The 18,350-nt window shown below is 41.7% G+C and overlaps 2 protein-coding genes across 3 annotated transcripts; one reads left to right on the top strand and one right to left on the bottom strand.

Annotated features, from left to right (window-relative positions):
* Positions 1-1,394: 1,394 nt before the first annotated feature.
* On the top strand, positions 1,395-13,542 carry LOC134013029 (GDP-L-fucose synthase-like). 2 transcript variants are annotated; one of them, XM_062452764.1, is made up of 10 exons: positions 1,395-1,606; positions 8,804-8,964; positions 9,080-9,194; positions 11,509-11,637; positions 11,731-11,804; positions 11,890-12,023; positions 12,142-12,273; positions 12,384-12,463; positions 12,593-12,692; positions 12,983-13,542. In XM_062452764.1, the coding sequence occupies exons 1-10, from the start codon at positions 1,595-1,597 to the stop codon at positions 13,036-13,038; spliced, it is 993 nt and encodes a 330-aa protein (XP_062308748.1). In that variant the 5' UTR covers positions 1,395-1,594; the 3' UTR covers positions 13,039-13,542. The 2 variants fall into 2 exon arrangements, with proteins under 2 accessions (XP_062308748.1, XP_062308750.1); XM_062452766.1 differs by having other exon boundaries at positions 1,396-1,606; positions 8,807-8,964.
* Positions 13,543-14,316: 774 nt separating this feature from the next.
* bmb (brambleberry) lies at positions 14,317-18,052 on the bottom strand. Its single transcript, XM_062452854.1, has 12 exons — positions 17,808-18,052; positions 17,549-17,677; positions 17,245-17,430; positions 16,905-17,127; positions 16,469-16,585; positions 16,142-16,321; positions 15,761-15,967; positions 15,487-15,646; positions 15,329-15,390; positions 15,118-15,221; positions 14,860-14,960; positions 14,317-14,748 (listed from the first exon to the last, which is right to left on the bottom strand). Exons 1-12 carry the CDS (start codon positions 18,042-18,044, stop codon positions 14,619-14,621), a joined length of 1,836 nt encoding a protein of 611 aa, XP_062308838.1. The 5' UTR covers positions 18,045-18,052; the 3' UTR covers positions 14,317-14,618.
* Between the last annotated feature and the right edge of the window lie 298 nt (positions 18,053-18,350).

The following is an 18,350-nucleotide window of genomic DNA, read 5'->3' as shown; positions in this document are numbered from 1 at the left end:
GAATAGCAAGAAGGATTCTGGTGGTGGGTGTTGGGGTCTCTCTGCTGGGTCTCTTTGTCCTTGCATTTCACCATCATGTACCTGAGAAACAGAGACACACACACACCATTTAATATGCACATGTGAAAAACACAGAAAACATTCACACACATAGTTTTCTTTACAAACAGCCACACATACAGGTGCATCTGAATAAATTAGAATATCATCAAAAAGTTGATTTATTTCAGTAATTCAATTCAAAAAGTGAAACTCGATCTAAAGTATCGATACCAACGTTGGTATCAGTATTGATCGATACTTACGTTTATCTTCTTCGTCACATTCAGTACACAACTCCATTTACAACATAGTGGTTGTGCAAACACCGCTCCTCTCACTTCGCTCAAGCTCACTTTGCCCCTCCCCAACCTCCCCTGATATGCTGTGAGTTATTGCCAGAGTGCACGACTCAGCAGCATTTTGACAAAACTCTTTGTCCTGTGTTTTATTATTATCATAATCATTATCAACTAATTAAAGGAAAAATCACAATCATTCAATGATCATGGAAATACAAATGTTACATTTTCATTCAAATGTGCATATTGATGATACATTCACTTCATAAATTGTGAAGCATTGCTTTTCCCTACACGAAAGTAGATAAGCTGCTTTTCTAAGTAAAAAGTATCGGTATTGATAATACTGGCCCTGTATTTAGTTGGTATCGAATCGATACCAAATTTAGCAGTATCGTACATCGCTCATGGCCTCCCGTCGCATGCCCAGGCTGTTCAACGTTAAATTCAGAGGGTCAAAAATACGAATACTACTTTAACTCCAAGCCGGTTTTGTTTATTTGACAAACTTCTTGAATTTACAGGCTACACAATATACTTGGCGAGAGGTGTCAACACTGAACCCGAAGCCAACTACGCATGTGCACATCCTCAACTACGGTGTCTCGTAACGTGCATACAGAGCGCGAACATAATCATTCACCAGAATTAGTGTTGCCAACTTAGCGGCTTTCTCGCTATATCTGGCGACTTTCAAACCCCTCCTGGCAACTTTTATTGCCAAAAGCGACTAACAACAAATCTAGCGACTTTTCCCGGAGACTTGCTGTTGTTTTAGAGACTCTGACGTGAAAGCACGGATCGTTTTGCAGTACTGTCCTCAACGAGCAGCGGGTGCTGCCGTTAGCTCCTCCGCACAGGCTGACCGGTCAGTCTCACAATAGCCTCGCGTAGCAGTCCCAGCTGCAGACAGCAGCAGACCCACACACTTTGCATCCAGACTGCAAATGAATTACGCATGCGCCAAGCCACCGTTGTTCCCGCACTGGCTTACAGAGCTAAATAAAATACTGTACAATTGATTTATGTAGCCTAATGTGGGTATAGACAAAGCATTAAAGTCATTAAGTAGTCATTTAGAGATTTGATGGCCTTTGTCAATGCCAAAAAAAAACAAAAAAACTCAACAATCTAATCGATGACGTCATTTAGCTGTTTACTGGCAACCCTCTGGGCATGACACGGGAGGGGATGGAGGCTCCAAACTGCAGCCATACCCAACTCAAATCGTCTGAAGACGTTTCTTAAAGAAGATGAGCGAGTTGGTAAGAGCTAGACATGTATTTTGGGGTACATAGCGTTGGATAATATTGTCATGTCTTAATAGTTTGCAAGGGTGTGATTGTTTCAGTACTAGCGATTATAATTAGCTAGCTAGCTGAGTCGGCTAACGCGTGTACTGTACTCAGCTTTTCAAGCAAAAGTTGACTAGCTCCTGTTAGCAGAGTTGGCATGTAGCTAGCCAACTTAATTGGACTGAAGCGTTTAGCAAAAGTGTGCAACCAGTTTAACATGTCCGGTACTTCTGCAGCATGGTTGTGTTAAATCAATGTGGCTTCACTGACAGTAACTAATCATTTACTTAACTGGCTTAGTGCCCCATCATTTAATATTAGTAAGCTACATACCTGGGTAGCAATGTGTGGCCAATAACCTAGTGAATGACCAATAACTGTTTAACCCTGTAAGACCCCTATTTGTAAAATTTAACGTCACTTTTAGCTTCCTAATTGCTAATTTCTTTTTTTTTGAAAGACCACATTTATTCGAATTATTTACAAGCCTTAAACAACTTACAGTTCCATATATGTGTTTTCTGGAGAGCTGAAAGTGATGTTGTAATTTTAAACCGGATCTTACAGGGTTAAGATCCGGGATCTTGATATAGACACGCAACGTGACACCTGTGCAGGTGTTTTACATTTACATGTATTTATTTAGCTTCCAACAGAGAGCTTTACAAAAGTGCACAGGTCACTGATCATAACAACGAGATAGCCCCAAAACATTGCGGGTAGCCAAACATGAGTATCAAAATCTAGACGTAAATAGAAATAATTTAGTATGTATGTATGGCCTAAACCAGGGGTCCCCAAACTTTTAAAGATTTTATTATGATTTTAAATGTATTTATTATGGTAGATTACTTTATTATTTTGTTATGCACCATACATCCGTACATATCAATATAGCCTATTAAAAGAGCATTATTACTATCGTAATGACCTTTTTTCATATTAATTGCTATTGAAATCAAAACAGTTACTTACTTATGCATATTAATCAGTGTGAACAGATTTTTTATTTTATACATTTTTATAAATGTTTTATAATTACATTTATCCTGCAAAATTTTCCATTTGTTATTTACAAGTTTGACTGCCCTGTTGTCATATCACTTGACAGCGCATATGTTGTGGTTTGGTTGGCTTGTGTTGGTTTGCTCGATGTCCTTACCATCATCATCATTAGTTGGACAATCAGTGGGTCTCTGATTCTCTTTTTCAACTTCCTCAACATTTTCAACTACCTGCTCATCACTCGAATCACTGGTGTCTGATTCCATGTCAACATCACATTCTCCATTTTGGATAGCATCAATGACATCATGCATACTGAAGTAAACTCTCCTTGCTGGTGTCATTCTGAAATGGAAATAATAGTTAGTATGCAAATGCTTATTCATGCAATACATTCCACTGAAGGCACACAATACTGTCTGGCTAGCCTAATGTGCTCTCTACTTAACATTCTAAAAGGAAGATACAACCCCCCAGACCTCTTACATCCCCATATTGAAGAACATTCACACCTGTCCCTGAACAATGCAACATACATGCAACCCCCACATTCCAAAACATTTACACTTATGGTCAAAATGTGGTCTAAGTCCTAGCGAAAAACAGGAACGTCTGCCTGTCTCACAGGCACTTTTGCAGCCGCAGTGTATTACATGCAAAACACTGTCAGGGGCCGAATTTCTGGTCATCCAGGTGACGTGCAAGGTCCCATCCTCTATTTGCCAACCATATCCATCTATGTTGACAAAAAGCAGCTACCTTATTGGTGTAGAACGATCACGTGTCAAACCGTGCCACCAAAATCCTATTATGCTCTGAAGAAACTAGTTCTGCATAAAACATAGACGCATCGACAATCGACCGGAATTTTAGCGACAAACTTTTTTTTGGTAGCTAAGCACGACTCGTTCTTTTTTATGAGCTAAAGATTGTGTAGATGCCAGACTGTGGAGCGGGATGAAATTATAATAGGGTTCACCTTGCGGCCTAGCTGGCCACTTCAATGTGAACTCCCCTGCTGGTCATGCAAGTGAATAACACCCCATATCTCTTCACCAGTGTTCTCCCTCTCTTCACTTCGAAAGGACCAAAATAGTCCACGGCGGTGTTGGTAAACGGAGGTAAATCAGGTTGAAGTCTTTCCTTTGGCAAGTCAGACATTTTTTGTTCTCCAACTCCAACTCGATAAACTCCACTAAGGTTCTGAATGTGGCTCTGCGGTTTGTAGTTTCTTGAAAACTGCATACTTCAACTCTCCATCCCCCTCTCAACATGTAGGGCAATTTGCTGAATAATAATTTTAATTAGAAGCCAGATTTAACTCATCCATGTAGGCAATTTCATTCATACCATTCAAGCAAAGGGGAGTCAGGTGGCTGAGCGGTGAGGAAATCGGGCTAGTAATCCAAAGGTTGCCAGTTCGATTCCCGGTCATGCCAACTGACGTTGTGTCCTTGGGCAAGGCACTTCACCCTACTTGCCTCGGGGGGAATGTCCCTGTACTTACTGTAAGTCGCTCTGGATAAGAGCGTCTGCTAAATGTAAATGTAACCTCTGAGGTACAGAGCATATGATTTCAGGGTTTGGGAATCCTCGGATCGAATTGAGGGCCATGTCAACGCCTTTTTAATGTATGCATTGGAGACTTGATATTCATTTCCAAAGTGCTCTTGGAGCAATTCTTTGGCCCTTGCAAAGCCTATATCTGCATTTAAGAAGAGACATGTCTTGACCAGCTCTCTGGACTGACCAGGGGTCTCATTTATAAAACTGTTCGTAGGATTGTTACTAAAAGTGTACGTACGCCCAAAAGCCTAAAATGGCGTACGCACACAAAAATTCAGGTTTATAAAACCGTGCGTACGCACACCTGTACGCAATGTTCCCTTTATAAATCACAGATTACCCACAAGTGTGCTTACGTGAATCAGCATTGTACCCCGCCCTGAACACGCCCATTATTAACCATAAATAGTCAATGCAAAGCACCTCATGAATGCTAATCTAGTATCTCATCATGACCCTGGCATGCGATTGTTCTTTACGGTGAATCATAGCGCATGACAACTTCTCAGACACTGTTAGCCTATTGGTGGAGCCCGAAAACTCCGAAAATGTGGTGGCCGGTAGATCACCAATTACAAAAACTGTGCGAGTGGCGTCAACTGTGCCAGTGATACCGCGAGTCGAGATACAATTTGAAAACAAAAGCGTTTCGTTATGAACAGTAATCTATTAAAGTCTGGACTGATGACGTGGAGTGTAGCGATTGCACGGGAGCTTAACGACTGTATTTCCAGTTTTTGACATATGATGATATATGCACAGTATTAAATAAATATATTTAGTTATACACTGTATTCTGCAGTTTTTTAAAGGTAGGATATGTGATGTTATCTGCATTCCATGCAGTCGGGCATTTCCCCCTCATGCACTCCGGTAGTGGACAATATGATGGTGAGACAGCGCTGAATTTTGATTTAAAATTTGAGTTGATTGTACAAGGTGTTTATGGAACAATTATCGCTCAGTACAAGCTAAAAAAATACTGCTGGATTAAATCTTCATGATAATGATGAAATCGAGTGAAAAAAGTGTGTGAGGAAAACAAAATATATAAATATTACGAGTAATCGTTGTTCCCACATTTACTTTCTGCAGTCTGACTACAGTACGGTCATCTGCGTCGCCAATTCCAACTGTTTCCAAAATGTGCGTAGGCCTACGGGAGGGTCAGAGTTTGCGTGGAGGACCGCACATTCTCCCGTCAAGTTTGTTTTTTATAAATCACAACCTTTGCGTGGAAAGTGGCGTACGCACATTTTCAGCCCCGTTTTGTGCGTACGCAAGCTTTATAAATGAGACCCCAGATGTATATTGCTCCAGATGGTACAATTTGTCCTTTGCATGCTCAATTGTGCTCTATGATATGTTCAAATGAACTGATAAATGATCTGTAGTCAATTGGATCATTACACTCACAGAAATGAATCATGGCATATTTTATAATTAAGTATTTACATCTATTAGATTTCATTTAAATAGTCATTGTCTCAAAATGTATTCATAAAAATTTCTTAGAATTAGCATAAGTCTATTAATTCTTAAATATATTAAACATAATAAATTAAAACATACTAAAATGTTTTAAATATGGTCAACTGTGAAACAAGCAAGATTCAAGTGGTTAAAACGTATGAGATTGGTTTACATGCAATTTTCGGGAAGTGAAATCGTTTTGAGGTGGAAATGACGTCAGATTTCGCGCTTTCCCAACCGTTTTTCTTTTCCACCATTTCAACTCAGTTCTGCCTGCCGGGATCGTGACTTTTGCTCTGTAACGGTAAGATATCTGCAGTCATCCAATTTATCTGCTAGTAATCCGTGTGCGTACTTATGTTTTACTTGTGCAGTTAATACCGTACTACATTATTTTGAATAATCGAATCCAGTAAATCCGTCATGATACCAAACATTTTCGTCTAGTTTGATAGCTAGCTCTAAGTCTCACATGGTCTATGCTAGAACCAGATAGGGTGGCTAATTTGCGGCTGGCGTCAGTAAAATAGGAACATAGAGTATGTTGCCTGAGATAGAGACTCGTAGCAAGTACTGTTCAAATGATATATACAAATGTGTAGGTTTTCCCGACTCCAAATTTAGGATTATCTAACTCAGCTGTGGGTCAGGCGAATGCAAATGCTATTTTTATAGCTAAGTATTAACATTGGAGTGAACTAGTGTTGCACAGTAAACCTGTACTAAAGAGACTCTTGCATAGCTTCAGTGTTCTTGTGCATACATAAGAGACAATCACTGCAAAAGAGCTGCAGTTCCTGTGCAGACAGGAGAACCTAGCAGAACGCCATCTCTGTAGCACTCCATCCAGTCCAGAACCCGGGGTCCTGAAGTCTCGACTTTTACGATACTCAAACGATGCGATGTTAATATACCTCTCTGATCTAACGAGTCTGGCTAGCTGTCGTGACCTCTCAGGTGGGCTTTGGCTGCGATGGAGAGCTGGAGAGATGGTTGTTCTGCTAGGTTCTCCTGTCTGCACAGGAACTGCAGCTCTTTTGCAGTGATGTTAAGGAGCCTAATGACAAATCATGGTCATAATTATGTTGGCCCATGCTACAGCCCTTCACCAGATATATATGTAGATACATTGTTCAAAAATCTTGGCACATTGTTTTTTTATGGATTTTTTTATAGTGTTTAGCAACAGGTAGCCTTAGATTTTCTTTTCTTCATCAAAAAATGACTTGAGTAGTGCAATACATTGACATTTAGCAGACACTCTTATCCAGAGTGACATACAGAAAGTACAGGGACATTCCCCTGAGGCAAGTAGGGTGAAGTGCCTTGCCCAAGGACACAGTCATTTGGCCGGGAATCAAACCGGCAACCTTCAGATTAATAGTCCACTTCCCTAACCACTCAGCCATCTGACCCCCCAATACTCAACTCTCTCTTTCTCTTGGCTTCAGATTCCCACAGTGAAGACATGTCTTTATGTATTTTATGGTTTTCTTCATTCCTTATAGTACCATACCATTAGTAGAATAGAATATCTTTATTGTCATTGTAAAAAAAAAAAACGTAGAAAAGATATTCTATAGTACTAATGGTATGGTATTTGAGCAGCCAACAGTTACGTAGCCTACTCGGGAGAGTGCGTCAGATGTTACCTCTGGCCTTGACCACACAACAAACAACCATCAACGCCCAGAACATCAGTTGGGTTGAAGATGCATAAAAATATGTTTAGCCTGAGAATATATCACTGTTATAAGTTAGAGCATATTGTGTGTCCTAAATGCTTTCACAGCAGGCTGTTTATCGTAAGCCTCTAAACTCAATAGGTTGGAATGGGCCTGGGTTTTCCTTTAGATTGCAGTGTTTGGTTTATGTTTAGTTATGTTTATATGTGTACTTATGCAGTGTTTCCTGTCATTTTTTTTAGCAGTTGGGGAAGGTCTGTCCGAACCCCTCACCCCCTGCCCATAACAAAGTTCTAACCCTAACCCAAGAATTTGGTTCATTAATCCATTCTGTAGAATGCATTGTCTTAAGGTTATTGAATGTGTGGCTTTCTGGTAAAGATTGCAATTATTCAAAATGTTTGTTCTGCAAGCTGAAGCCAACGTCCAAAGTATGTATTGACTTTGTGGTATTTAAATAAAGAATAAATGTTCTTTATTTAAATAAAGAACATTTAAAACTTCCAGTTTTTACTGTAAATGTTACAGTTCACTTTTAAGTATACTGTCAACAGAAGAACATTTCGACCATATTTTTTACAGTAGATTTCAGGCAACCACAGCTGCCAGTTTTTTACCTTAAATTTTATGGGATTTAAAATCCTTAGGGTATTAATAAAAAGTACATTTTTAAAGTACAAGATTAGGCTTAAATATTTCTTTGAGTGTAGTAAATACCTTCATCTCCTTTCGTGGCAAAGATGTTTGCTTTATCAATGATGCTGTGATGTCGTTTTGCCTCTGCAGAATGTCATAGAGATGAGCAGTGTCTTGTTCTCCAGGAGAGGCCCTCGGTGTACTTAAAGAATCGTTTTCCAAAAATATCACTGCGCCGTTGCTATTAGGCTAATCCAGCAAGGCGAAAAATGCGCTCATAAATTAACAAGCAGCGCTTAAACTTTCTTCTTGTAACTTAAAGTCTGATCAAACTTTTTCATTGCGCGGCAGACCGTGTTCTTGCTCAGTTTCTCTGCATCACCCACACAATACATGAAAGTATCCGTAGCTAAATAACGCAACACTATGCATACAGTCTGTGGGACTGTGAGTGCACAGCTTTGATGTGTCGCATTGGCAACATACGGCTCAAGAAGCTGGCAAAGATACGTAATTCCCTCTGCTGAGAATCTAAATCTTTCATAAAGATACTCATCAGGGAATTTCTAATAACGGTGATGCCATTATCATCAAGAATTAGTGGGTCTGTGTGGGCTGTGCTTCTATACCGGTTGATCTCTGATCTCCAACTTAACCTTCTCCCGACCAGGTTAGGCGTGAGTTACCACGGCGATTGAACCCAGTAACAATTGATCCACCGTCGTGATACAGAAAACCCTGGGTTGAATACCGACAGTATGTGTGGAGTTTGCCAAACAAAAGGAAACAGATATTTTTTCAGCAGATGGATTGTGCAGAAAAGCAGAAGGGCTGTATGCGGGTGCTGGTGACTGGAAGCACAGGCCTGGTGGGCAAGGCAATAGAGCGCGTTGTCAACGAGGAGGAAGGAAGTAAGGAGGCGGAGCAGTGGGTCTTCCTCTCCTCCAAGGATGCCAACCTCATGTGAGGGTTCACCTGGTTTAACTACGCACACTAAAACAAGTTCAACTTGACAAATCACCTGCTTCAGTACAAACACTACTTTACTGTGTGTGTGTGTTTGTGTTTTCCAATTTAGGGACTTCCAGGAGACGCTGGCTGTTTTCCAGAAGCACAAGCCTACCCATGTCATCCACCTGGCTGCCATGGTTGGTGGCCTCTACAAAAACATGAAGGCCAACCTGGACTTTTGGGTAAGAGCCAAGCTGTATCATGCTGACAGCTCACTAGACCGGACTGGTTTTGATTCCTACCTAGGGTTAGGGTTGGGTATCGTTTGGATTTATACGATTCCGATGCCGAACCGGTACTTTTAAAACGATTCCTAAACCGATTCTTGAAAAACTGAAAAATGAAAGTAATCAAAGAAAGGCTCTTTTATTGGAAAATTGGAAAATTATTTAAATGTAACAATATATTAAAATGTTGAAGTAGCGTACTTAAATATATATAATAAATAAACCAAAGTCACCTAACACACAACTGCAAAAATTTAACAATAAATAACAGTTACACTATTAACAAGTAACAACAAAATAAATGTTGAGTTGGTATGCTAACTAAACCAGCTTCAAACTTCAGCAGTTCTTTTGCAGAAAAATGACCATATTTGCCTTCGCTGGCAAGATACGACACCTCTCCTGACTTATGGCATGTCCTGCACAGGAGTAAACTCTCTCAGATAGTGTCGAAGAGGCGTGTACACACAGGTATGAGTTTGAAAGGGCAGACAAATTGGGGAGGCTGTCCCGGGACCAGGGACTGATGTCCGCAAGCTGTCGAACACGGTGCATCCCACATTCCGCCGCATGTTTCAATAAATTCTCAGCACCTTGTACAAGTGTAGATAGCGAGCGACTTTTCAGCACAGCAGGACATATTTTAGATGAGAAGAGGAACAGGTTGACTCCTAAAAATGCTGATATGCTTATATTTATCAAGGCAAATCTTCCAGTGATGCTGCTTAATCAGAAGTAAGGTTTGAATCCTCTAGTATGCCCCCTCTCAGAGTGAGTGTGTGCGTGAAGTGAGAGTGAGTAAAGGATGTGAGAGTGAGTGAGTGAGACACTATACAGATAGATATACATGTTGTTTTTTTGTTTAATTGCTGACTTCCTGTGCACCTTTTATCTTTATTCTGTCTGTTATCTCCTCCTAAATGCAGACAAATTGACTTGAAACTGACTGACTTGAAACATATTGGATATTTGGCAATAGCCTGTTTATATTGCAGTTAAGTTTGTATTATTTTTCCACAGGAAAGCTACTGTATAAGCTCCAAGTTCTCTTGAGAGCCTCTAGAGAGTGAAATGTTGCACATGTGATTCTGTTGTTGTGATTTTTATTTAAAGATTTATATTTTTATTATTGTTTTAATATTTATTATTATTAACACATTTTATAGTAAGCGAGAGAGCTTCTACACTGAAATGTTGCACGTTCCCTGCAATAGAACGGATGGTTGTCAATTCATGATACTCTCTCGTCTCGTAATTTAAATACTTAAAATACAATACCAATGTTGTTAAAAATAATTAATTTCATAAATAATGATACACAATAAATAGAATGCTTCAATCGACTCGGTGATCGGTATTATCGGATCGGCAGATACTGATTTCGGTGATCGGCACCAAAAAACCTGATCGGAGCATCTCTGTGCAGCAACATTAAATTTAGATTTACTATAATTCTAATTTATTTTTACTACAAATAGGTACGGTACAAAACTTTCTGCATCACTATTAGTATCTTCATCTGCCTCCTCACCGACGAGACACCACAGATGTCGCCTACTAATTAATAGAATTACGATTGCGAATTAAATAATAATAATAAAAGCTGCCCTCGTGTACACACCGCCCTCATCGAAACATGTAATTCAAGAAAAGCTGTAGCATTTAATTGAAGAAATACAGTATAAGACATTATTTGTGTAAAAAATGCCCAAGACTTATGCACAGTACTGTATAAATATGGTATTTTTTTTGCAAAAGAACTGCTAAAGTTTGAAGCTGGTTTAGTTAGCATCCTGTGGCAACCAAGGGGGGATGCCGCTGCCCAAGGTGCTGATCGGAGTGCCTGTGGTGTCTACTGGGACGCTGTCCATGGTGCTGCGCCCCTGGGTTGCCACAATACCAACTCAACATTTATTTTGTTGTTACTTGATAAAAGTGTAACACTTTTTTATTATTAAATTATTGTAGCTGTGTGTTAGGTGACTTAAGTTTACGTCTTATATATTTAAGTGGGCTACTTTAAAACGTTCATATATTGTTCAATTTACATAATTTTCAACAACAACAAAAAACAGACAATAAAAGCCTTTCTTTGATGTCATTTTTCAAGAACCTTAATCGTTTTAAAAGTACCGGTTCGGCATCGGAATTGTAAAAATCCAAACGATACCCAAACCTATTCCTACCCAGATAGATAATGTAGAGACTTGAGCTTACTTGGGGGCTGGGGGCTGTCATGCCAATGGATATGTCCGTCTGTGTGCTTCAGAGGAACAATCTCTACATAAACGACAACGTACTGCAGGCAGCCCACGAGGTGGGCGTGGTCAAGGTGGTGTCCTGCCTCTCCACCTGCATCTTCCCTGATAAGACCACATACCCCATCGACGAAACCATGGTAGGAGGCACTGTGTGTGTGTCACGGTTCCAGGTTATATCCATATGATGGTTATTGAATAGCTTGATGCTTATCTAATTTCCTCATCTCCAGATCCATAACGGGCCTCCTCATCCATCCAACTTTGGGTATTCCTACGCAAAGAGAATGATCGATGTCCACAACTGGTGTGTGGAGAAGTCAGAAGGAATCATTTCATAAATATCTGTTACTGCCGTGTGACCAATCAGATTGCGTGTGTGTGTTTTGCAGTGCGCATGCAGAGAAGTACGGGAGTCGCTACACAGCAGTTATCCCAACGAATGTGTTTGGTCCCCATGACAACTTCAGCATCGAGGATGGACATGTATTGCCAGGCCTCATACACAAGGCCTTTATAGCACAACGTAAGACACACCCTTGCTCTGTCAACATATTACTTGACCAACCCCTGCTTAAGCTCTATGCCTGCCAACTACTGGATCTTTTATATTGTGCCTCTCCATTGTGTGTTTGTCTTGTTAGAGGAAGGGAGCCCATTGACAGTGTGGGGCTCAGGCAGTCCCAGAAGGCAGTTCATTTACTCTTTAGATTTGGCCCGTCTTTTTCTGTGGGTTCTGAGAGAATACAAAGAAGTGAACCCAATCATATTATCTGGTGAGTTCTCAACAGGTGGCCGGGGTTATATTTGGATGTATTGTAAACTTAGTATATATTTAACCACACACTGCTGAGTTTTAAGTCTTGCTCCTGCCTGTGTGACACAGTTGATGAGGAGGATGAGCTGTCTATCAAGGAAGCAGCCGAGTCCGTTGTCCAAGCCCTGGGGTTCAAGGGAGAAGTAGTTGTATCCTTTCAATGGAAGAATGTAACATTTCAGTCATATAAACAGTCATACAGACAGGCACACTTAAAACGCGAAATGTTTCTATCAATATTAAAGCTGACTGTTTCATTCTTTAACCATGTTCTCCAGTTTGACACCAGTAAATCAGACGGTCAGTTCAAGAAGACAGCCAGCAATGCCAAGCTGCGACGCTACCTGCCCGACGTCAAGTTTACGCCCTTCAATCAAGGTAGGAGCTCTAATATGATGGCAACCCTGGTCCTCAGGGCCCCCCCTGTCCTGCATGTTTTAGATGTTTCCCTGCTCCAACTGAATGAGTCGTTATCTAGCTATGCAGAAGCCTGGTAATGACCATTAATTTTTATCAGGTGTGTTGGACCAGGGAAACATCTAAAACATGCAGGACAGGGGGGCCCTGAGGACCAGGGATGAGAACCACTGAGTCAGACCAATTGAGTCCACATGGAGACCTGTCTTGACTGATGCTAGCACAATCTTTTCTTCTTCCTGTTTTTACAGCTTTGAAGGAGACATGTGACTGGTTTGTAGCCAATTACGACACAGCTCGTAAGTGACGGTGAACACTGCCAAGTTGGGTACTGTAGAAAGGCAGAAAGTATGAGGATTGTCTGTACTGAATGTACTTCACTGTTGATGTGGTCTTGCTCAGGTACCATAACCCCTATCAATCTCTTTAAATTAAAGGCCTTTAAAGATCACCAAGACACTTTTAATTTTCCTCTGTGTAACAATGTCTACACACCATAGAGAATATACATTAGTCAAGTTTTCAATAAGTTATATGATATACATGCCTTCACTGAGGTTTATTATATTACTGTCTCTATTCTCTAATAGTCATACTGGATGTTTTTCAGTTGTGGGATGTCTATTTTATTAAATTATGGAGCAAGTAAAAATAAAGAAATTTGTTTTACACTGGTGTAGGTGTCTTACAGGACTTCTTACCAATATGTTGAAATGGTCTTACATGACGACTTGTGAACCAGACAATGGCGTGTGATGTTTTGTCTCCTTGTGGGCCGGCCGCAAGCAATAAAGCTTTCTTTACTTGTTCACCGACTGACTGCATTGCTTGATTAATATTCCTGACACAGATCCAATAGTTTTAAACTTCAACCGAGTACCCGCCTTCAAGGAAGTTAACGCTTGTCAATGGAGCGATCCCAGAACGCAGGTCTGGTTAGGACCAGGCGAAGTACTTAGTGCTAAATTAAATTACTAATGTGATTGCTTTATCTGTAAATTAAAGCTGTCGTGTAGGTCTTTAAGATGCTGTGAAGCAAATTCCATGATTTGCTTCTCAGTACATTATATACACGTGTGAAATGAGTTTTCTGAAAGCATGTGCAAAGCGTGAAAACTTTGTTGCACTGAAATGTGGAGTTAGACCGTTGAACAGTTTCTCTCCCGTTTTCAGCTCAGGTTTTGTATAGGCGGGGCCAAAACCCGACCGACGTCAGAGCACAGACAGTTGCATTCTGTTACTCAGCTGGTACGATGCGAAGACAAAGCAATTAACAAAACACTCAGACTGCAGGTAGGTCTGATATCTGCAATTGATTTAACTAGTGTTGCTAAATTCAATAAATTTGAAGAGCCGGAGCTTCAGCTCCTTCAGGCGACACGCCCCCCCAGTCTCAAGGCATTTCAAAGCGTAATTTAACATACTTGTTTTTCCCCCATTCGAATTTGGATGGGTAGTTAACATTCTTCTGTGGTGTGATGAACTCATTTTCAATTCCACGTTACAGCATCTTTATGGTCTTAATTTGACTTACTGAAACCTGCAGGAACCCTGGTCTTAATTCAAGAATAACTTCGCTTGTATATATGTCTAATAAATAAAAAACACTTTATTATAATTTTATTTGTCAAACAAAGTCAGATTTTAAGCTTAATGTAACTTATTCACATCTGTGGGTTCAAATGACTGACACTTGGAAATAATTTACAAAAAATGTTAATATCTTACAACACCAAGCAAGACTACATATATACACACACCTATCTAATGCACAAACACCCACACATGTAAGCAGAAATTATGACATGTAAAATAACAGCTTTAAAATACTCAAACGGTTCGAATATAAGAAGGGTACAAATCTTGGAGGTGTTGGGGTGACGTCAGTCAAGGGCGGATATAGGACGTGTAGCCTCTGTCATGGACATGACAGTAGTCCTGCCCCAGAACTGCCCTGTTTTTACACTGCTTCCCTGTTCTGGTGGTGCCGTTACACAGCTGGCGACAGGACAAGGACCTACGTACATGAAAGTCAGAAGAAGGGAAGGTCCCAATCATTGTTTCTGTTCACAATACTGAGAATGTTTAAAACGTCAGTCAGGGTGAGGTTTTGAAAGAAAGCACAAACCCGTTGCTGGCCAAGGATTGGTTGGGGCTGGAACTGCGGGATCCATACACTGCCTCAAAACCCCCGCCCAGATTCCTGTGAGGAAAACTTTCTAGGACAGCCTAGAAATGACAACATACAGAATATGTGTTGGTGTCAATAATGTATCTGAAGGGTTTTTAACAAAAATAATTTGAAAAGTAATATCTAAATGCACATCCTACAATACAGCCTTTGCGTTTGTTTGTTTGTTTTCGTCACCATAGACTACTCCCTCACCGCAGAAAAGCTTGGCCGAACCATGAAACGAGGTGTGGATTGGTTGTGTGCAGCCATAACCGGTACAAAGCTGGCCTCTGCCACCTGCTGGCCGCTATACGGTGCTGCAGAGCAAGGGTCACACGAGAATTTCACTCAGGTGCTGAATTAAGGAATTTTAAAACTCAATTAGAAAAATAATCTTCATTTCTAACATGAAACACATTCTCACCACACATGAAGCTCTCCTGATCTAGGAAGTCTTCTGGCTCCATGACCCCATCCAACTCATCTCTGAGAGGTTGGAAGAGGGAGATGCACGTTACCTCAAAACTGGTGTAACCGGTTACTATCCGCTCTCCAGGATCTAACAGGGCTGACCAGACTTACTTCTGAGGTGTGGAGCAGGATGGGCCTTTCTGATAGTGAGACTGAGGGGACTCAATCGGCTCTGATTCCAGGATTTTAGTTGTTGGTGGAAAAGGCAAACTGGTTTGCTTTCCTCCAATCCAAGAACAAGCCCTCGACAACTGTGTCACAAACCAATGACCTGGGGGACAAATGACAAACACTCACTTTAGACCATCAAATCCCTGCTGAAATTTAAGCAAATACACCAACACAGGGTTTTAATGGGCGATCTCCCTTCTAAATAAAAAGGTACCCAGTGACAGTGTGACCAGTAGCAGGCTGAGGCCCATGAGGTCCAGGGAAGGCTGCCGGTTGACCTCGGCCACGGCGTTGAGGGGCACAGTGAGCAGCAGCATGGCCCGCGTGAAACACGGACAGCGAAGAAACGTCAGCAGGACCGCGCAGAGCAGGAAATACCCAGCATGTACCACACAAGTCCACAGTGCTGCCAGGCTCAGACCTGGGTACACAGGGACAGAAAAATTGTCTTGTACAATGTCTATCAACATTATATACCTTAAACGCTGACATTGGTGGAGGTGGACGATGCAGGCAGACAAACACAAATACTAAATCTAAATCTTTTAAAAAGTAGCCTCTTCTTTTCCTACTCCTATGACTACTACGAATTTACCTGCCCAGCCAAGGTAGTCCTGGATGGCATGGAGTCTGTCCTCCAGGCGGGTGTGCATGTTGTCTAGGTAATGTAGCATGGCTCCCAACGTGCTGTTCATGCGCTCCAGTTTGCCCATGAGGTCTGCGTAGTACCTGGCCGTCTGGTTCTGGTACAGCAGGAACCCAGACATGCTGCTCTCTGAAGATCCATGGGTCATGGCAAGCAAGAGGAAGTGGACACAATTAGGGAGAATAAATGCTGACATGATACCCTTCTACTTCCTGTACAATGTTATTTTTATTACGATTCACCATCAAATTACATTAGGAATGAAGGGGGTTTTACCTATTTTACTATAGATATCCTGCGCCCGCCCTCTGACCTCTGCGAGGTCATCCAAAATGGCCTTGTGACCCTCCTGCACCTCTGACCCTTGACCTTTCATCTGCTCACTAACGTTTTCTAGAAAAAAAAAGACAGACAATGGACACATTTAGTGATACAGTTTAGGTTTTACAGCTAAACAGACAAAACAAAAATACCCAATTGAGATTGTTACTCAAGTCGTTCCTCAAGCCCTTTCAGAAAAACAAGCTGATGAGACCGGGAAGTGAATAAGAGATTGCTACCATCAAACCAAAGTATGCATGTGTATTCCCTTTGCAACAATAACAAGCTGAAACGTCACATTGAATTTCAGTGGGCTAAATTATTGTCCAGTCTTCAAACTCCACATAAGTATGTGATTTCCATATTTTTGGGAATTGTGTATGCTCCTCACCCATCCTCTGTGTGATGCCCTTGATGAGCTGAGCTACCAGTTCCTGTCCAGAGGCGATGAGGGCCTTCTCCTGGCCCAGCCGCTCCAGGTTGGAGCTCAGGGAGCTCTCCAGCTCCTCCTGTCCCAGCCACAGGGCCCCTTGCTGGGCCTGAAGGGCGCTGTGGCCCTGCAGCAGCTTATCCAGGGAGGCTGCAGTCAGGTCCCTTAGCTCCAACTGCCCCTCCTTTCCACAAAAGACTCAGATCACTGGTCATGCATCTTGTCTAGTACCCCCCCCCCCCCCCCCACACACACACACACACACACACACACACAAAAATAAAAGAAACGGGGGACTGACCTTCAAGTCTTTCATGGCATCAAGTTGGCTGGTTGCTGTGGAGATGAGAGCGTTGACCGTGAGCTCGGCCCTGCGACGGAAGTGCTGCTGGCGGGTGGCGTAGCACACGGCGCGCGCTCGGTTGCTGACTATGTGGTACGCATTCCATGTGTCCGCGTCCATGTCTGCTGTGCACTGTCTCAAAGACTAACAAGAGAAAACCGTTTTTTTTTTATAACGTTGATACAGTGCAATACAAACGCTGTCGATTGAGTGACAGGAAGTGTGAAAACAAAAAGGGGTTGTGAAATTGATCAGACCGCACCATTTCGTCGGTGCAACGATAGGTCCTGCGCCCCTCCACCTCTGCCTGACAGTTGAAAAGGACCACTCCCAGTTTAGCCAGCTGCTCCTCTGATAGGCTACCACAGGTCGACTTCAACTGAGCAACCACCTAGAAGAGAACAAACAAAACTTTTGTTTTACATGTTTTGGAACAATTAATAATGTGCATGTATTTACACATGGATATGCACCCTACATCAAACAAATCACTCCCAAGACTGTGCAAAAGTAGTTCCTACCATGTAATGGCAGCTGTCCAGGGGACTAAGTTCCATCTGCTTGGCCTCAACAAGGAATTTTTCATCTGATACCATCATCTCGAAGGGGGGTGCATCTCCCCCAGGTTGTACTGGAGCTGGTGGTGGAGAGGGAGATGGAGCTGCAGGCCTCTTCATCCAGTCAAAGAAGGCCGTGGATGTGGAACAAGATAGGAGCAAGGCCAGAACAGCATGATGGACCACCACCAGGTGAGCCATCCTTGACGACAAAAGAGAAACACCCCCCAAAATGGTGTGCATATAAATGTTAACGCCCAAAGACGTCAATTTGATTACAACTCCAAGATATACACTTCGTAGTCTGTATTAATCGAAATGAGAATTGTAGCCCAATTTGATAACCCACCACCAAACAATTCACTTTGGCATAATGAATGCAGCGCTCAAAACAGTCGCCATACAAAGCGCGCTTTGCCCGGACATGTTAGTTGGTGAAACAAAGTAATATTTTGAGCTCCACAAAAGCAATGTTTACACATTTGCTACAATAATTATAAATTTTTA

Source organism: Osmerus eperlanus, chromosome 26, assembly GCF_963692335.1.
Source record: "Osmerus eperlanus chromosome 26, fOsmEpe2.1, whole genome shotgun sequence".
NCBI classification, from domain to species: Eukaryota; Metazoa; Chordata; class Actinopteri; order Osmeriformes; family Osmeridae; genus Osmerus; species Osmerus eperlanus.
Note: the sequence above shows the minus strand (reverse complement) of the source record. Positions and strands in the feature narration are given on the sequence as shown.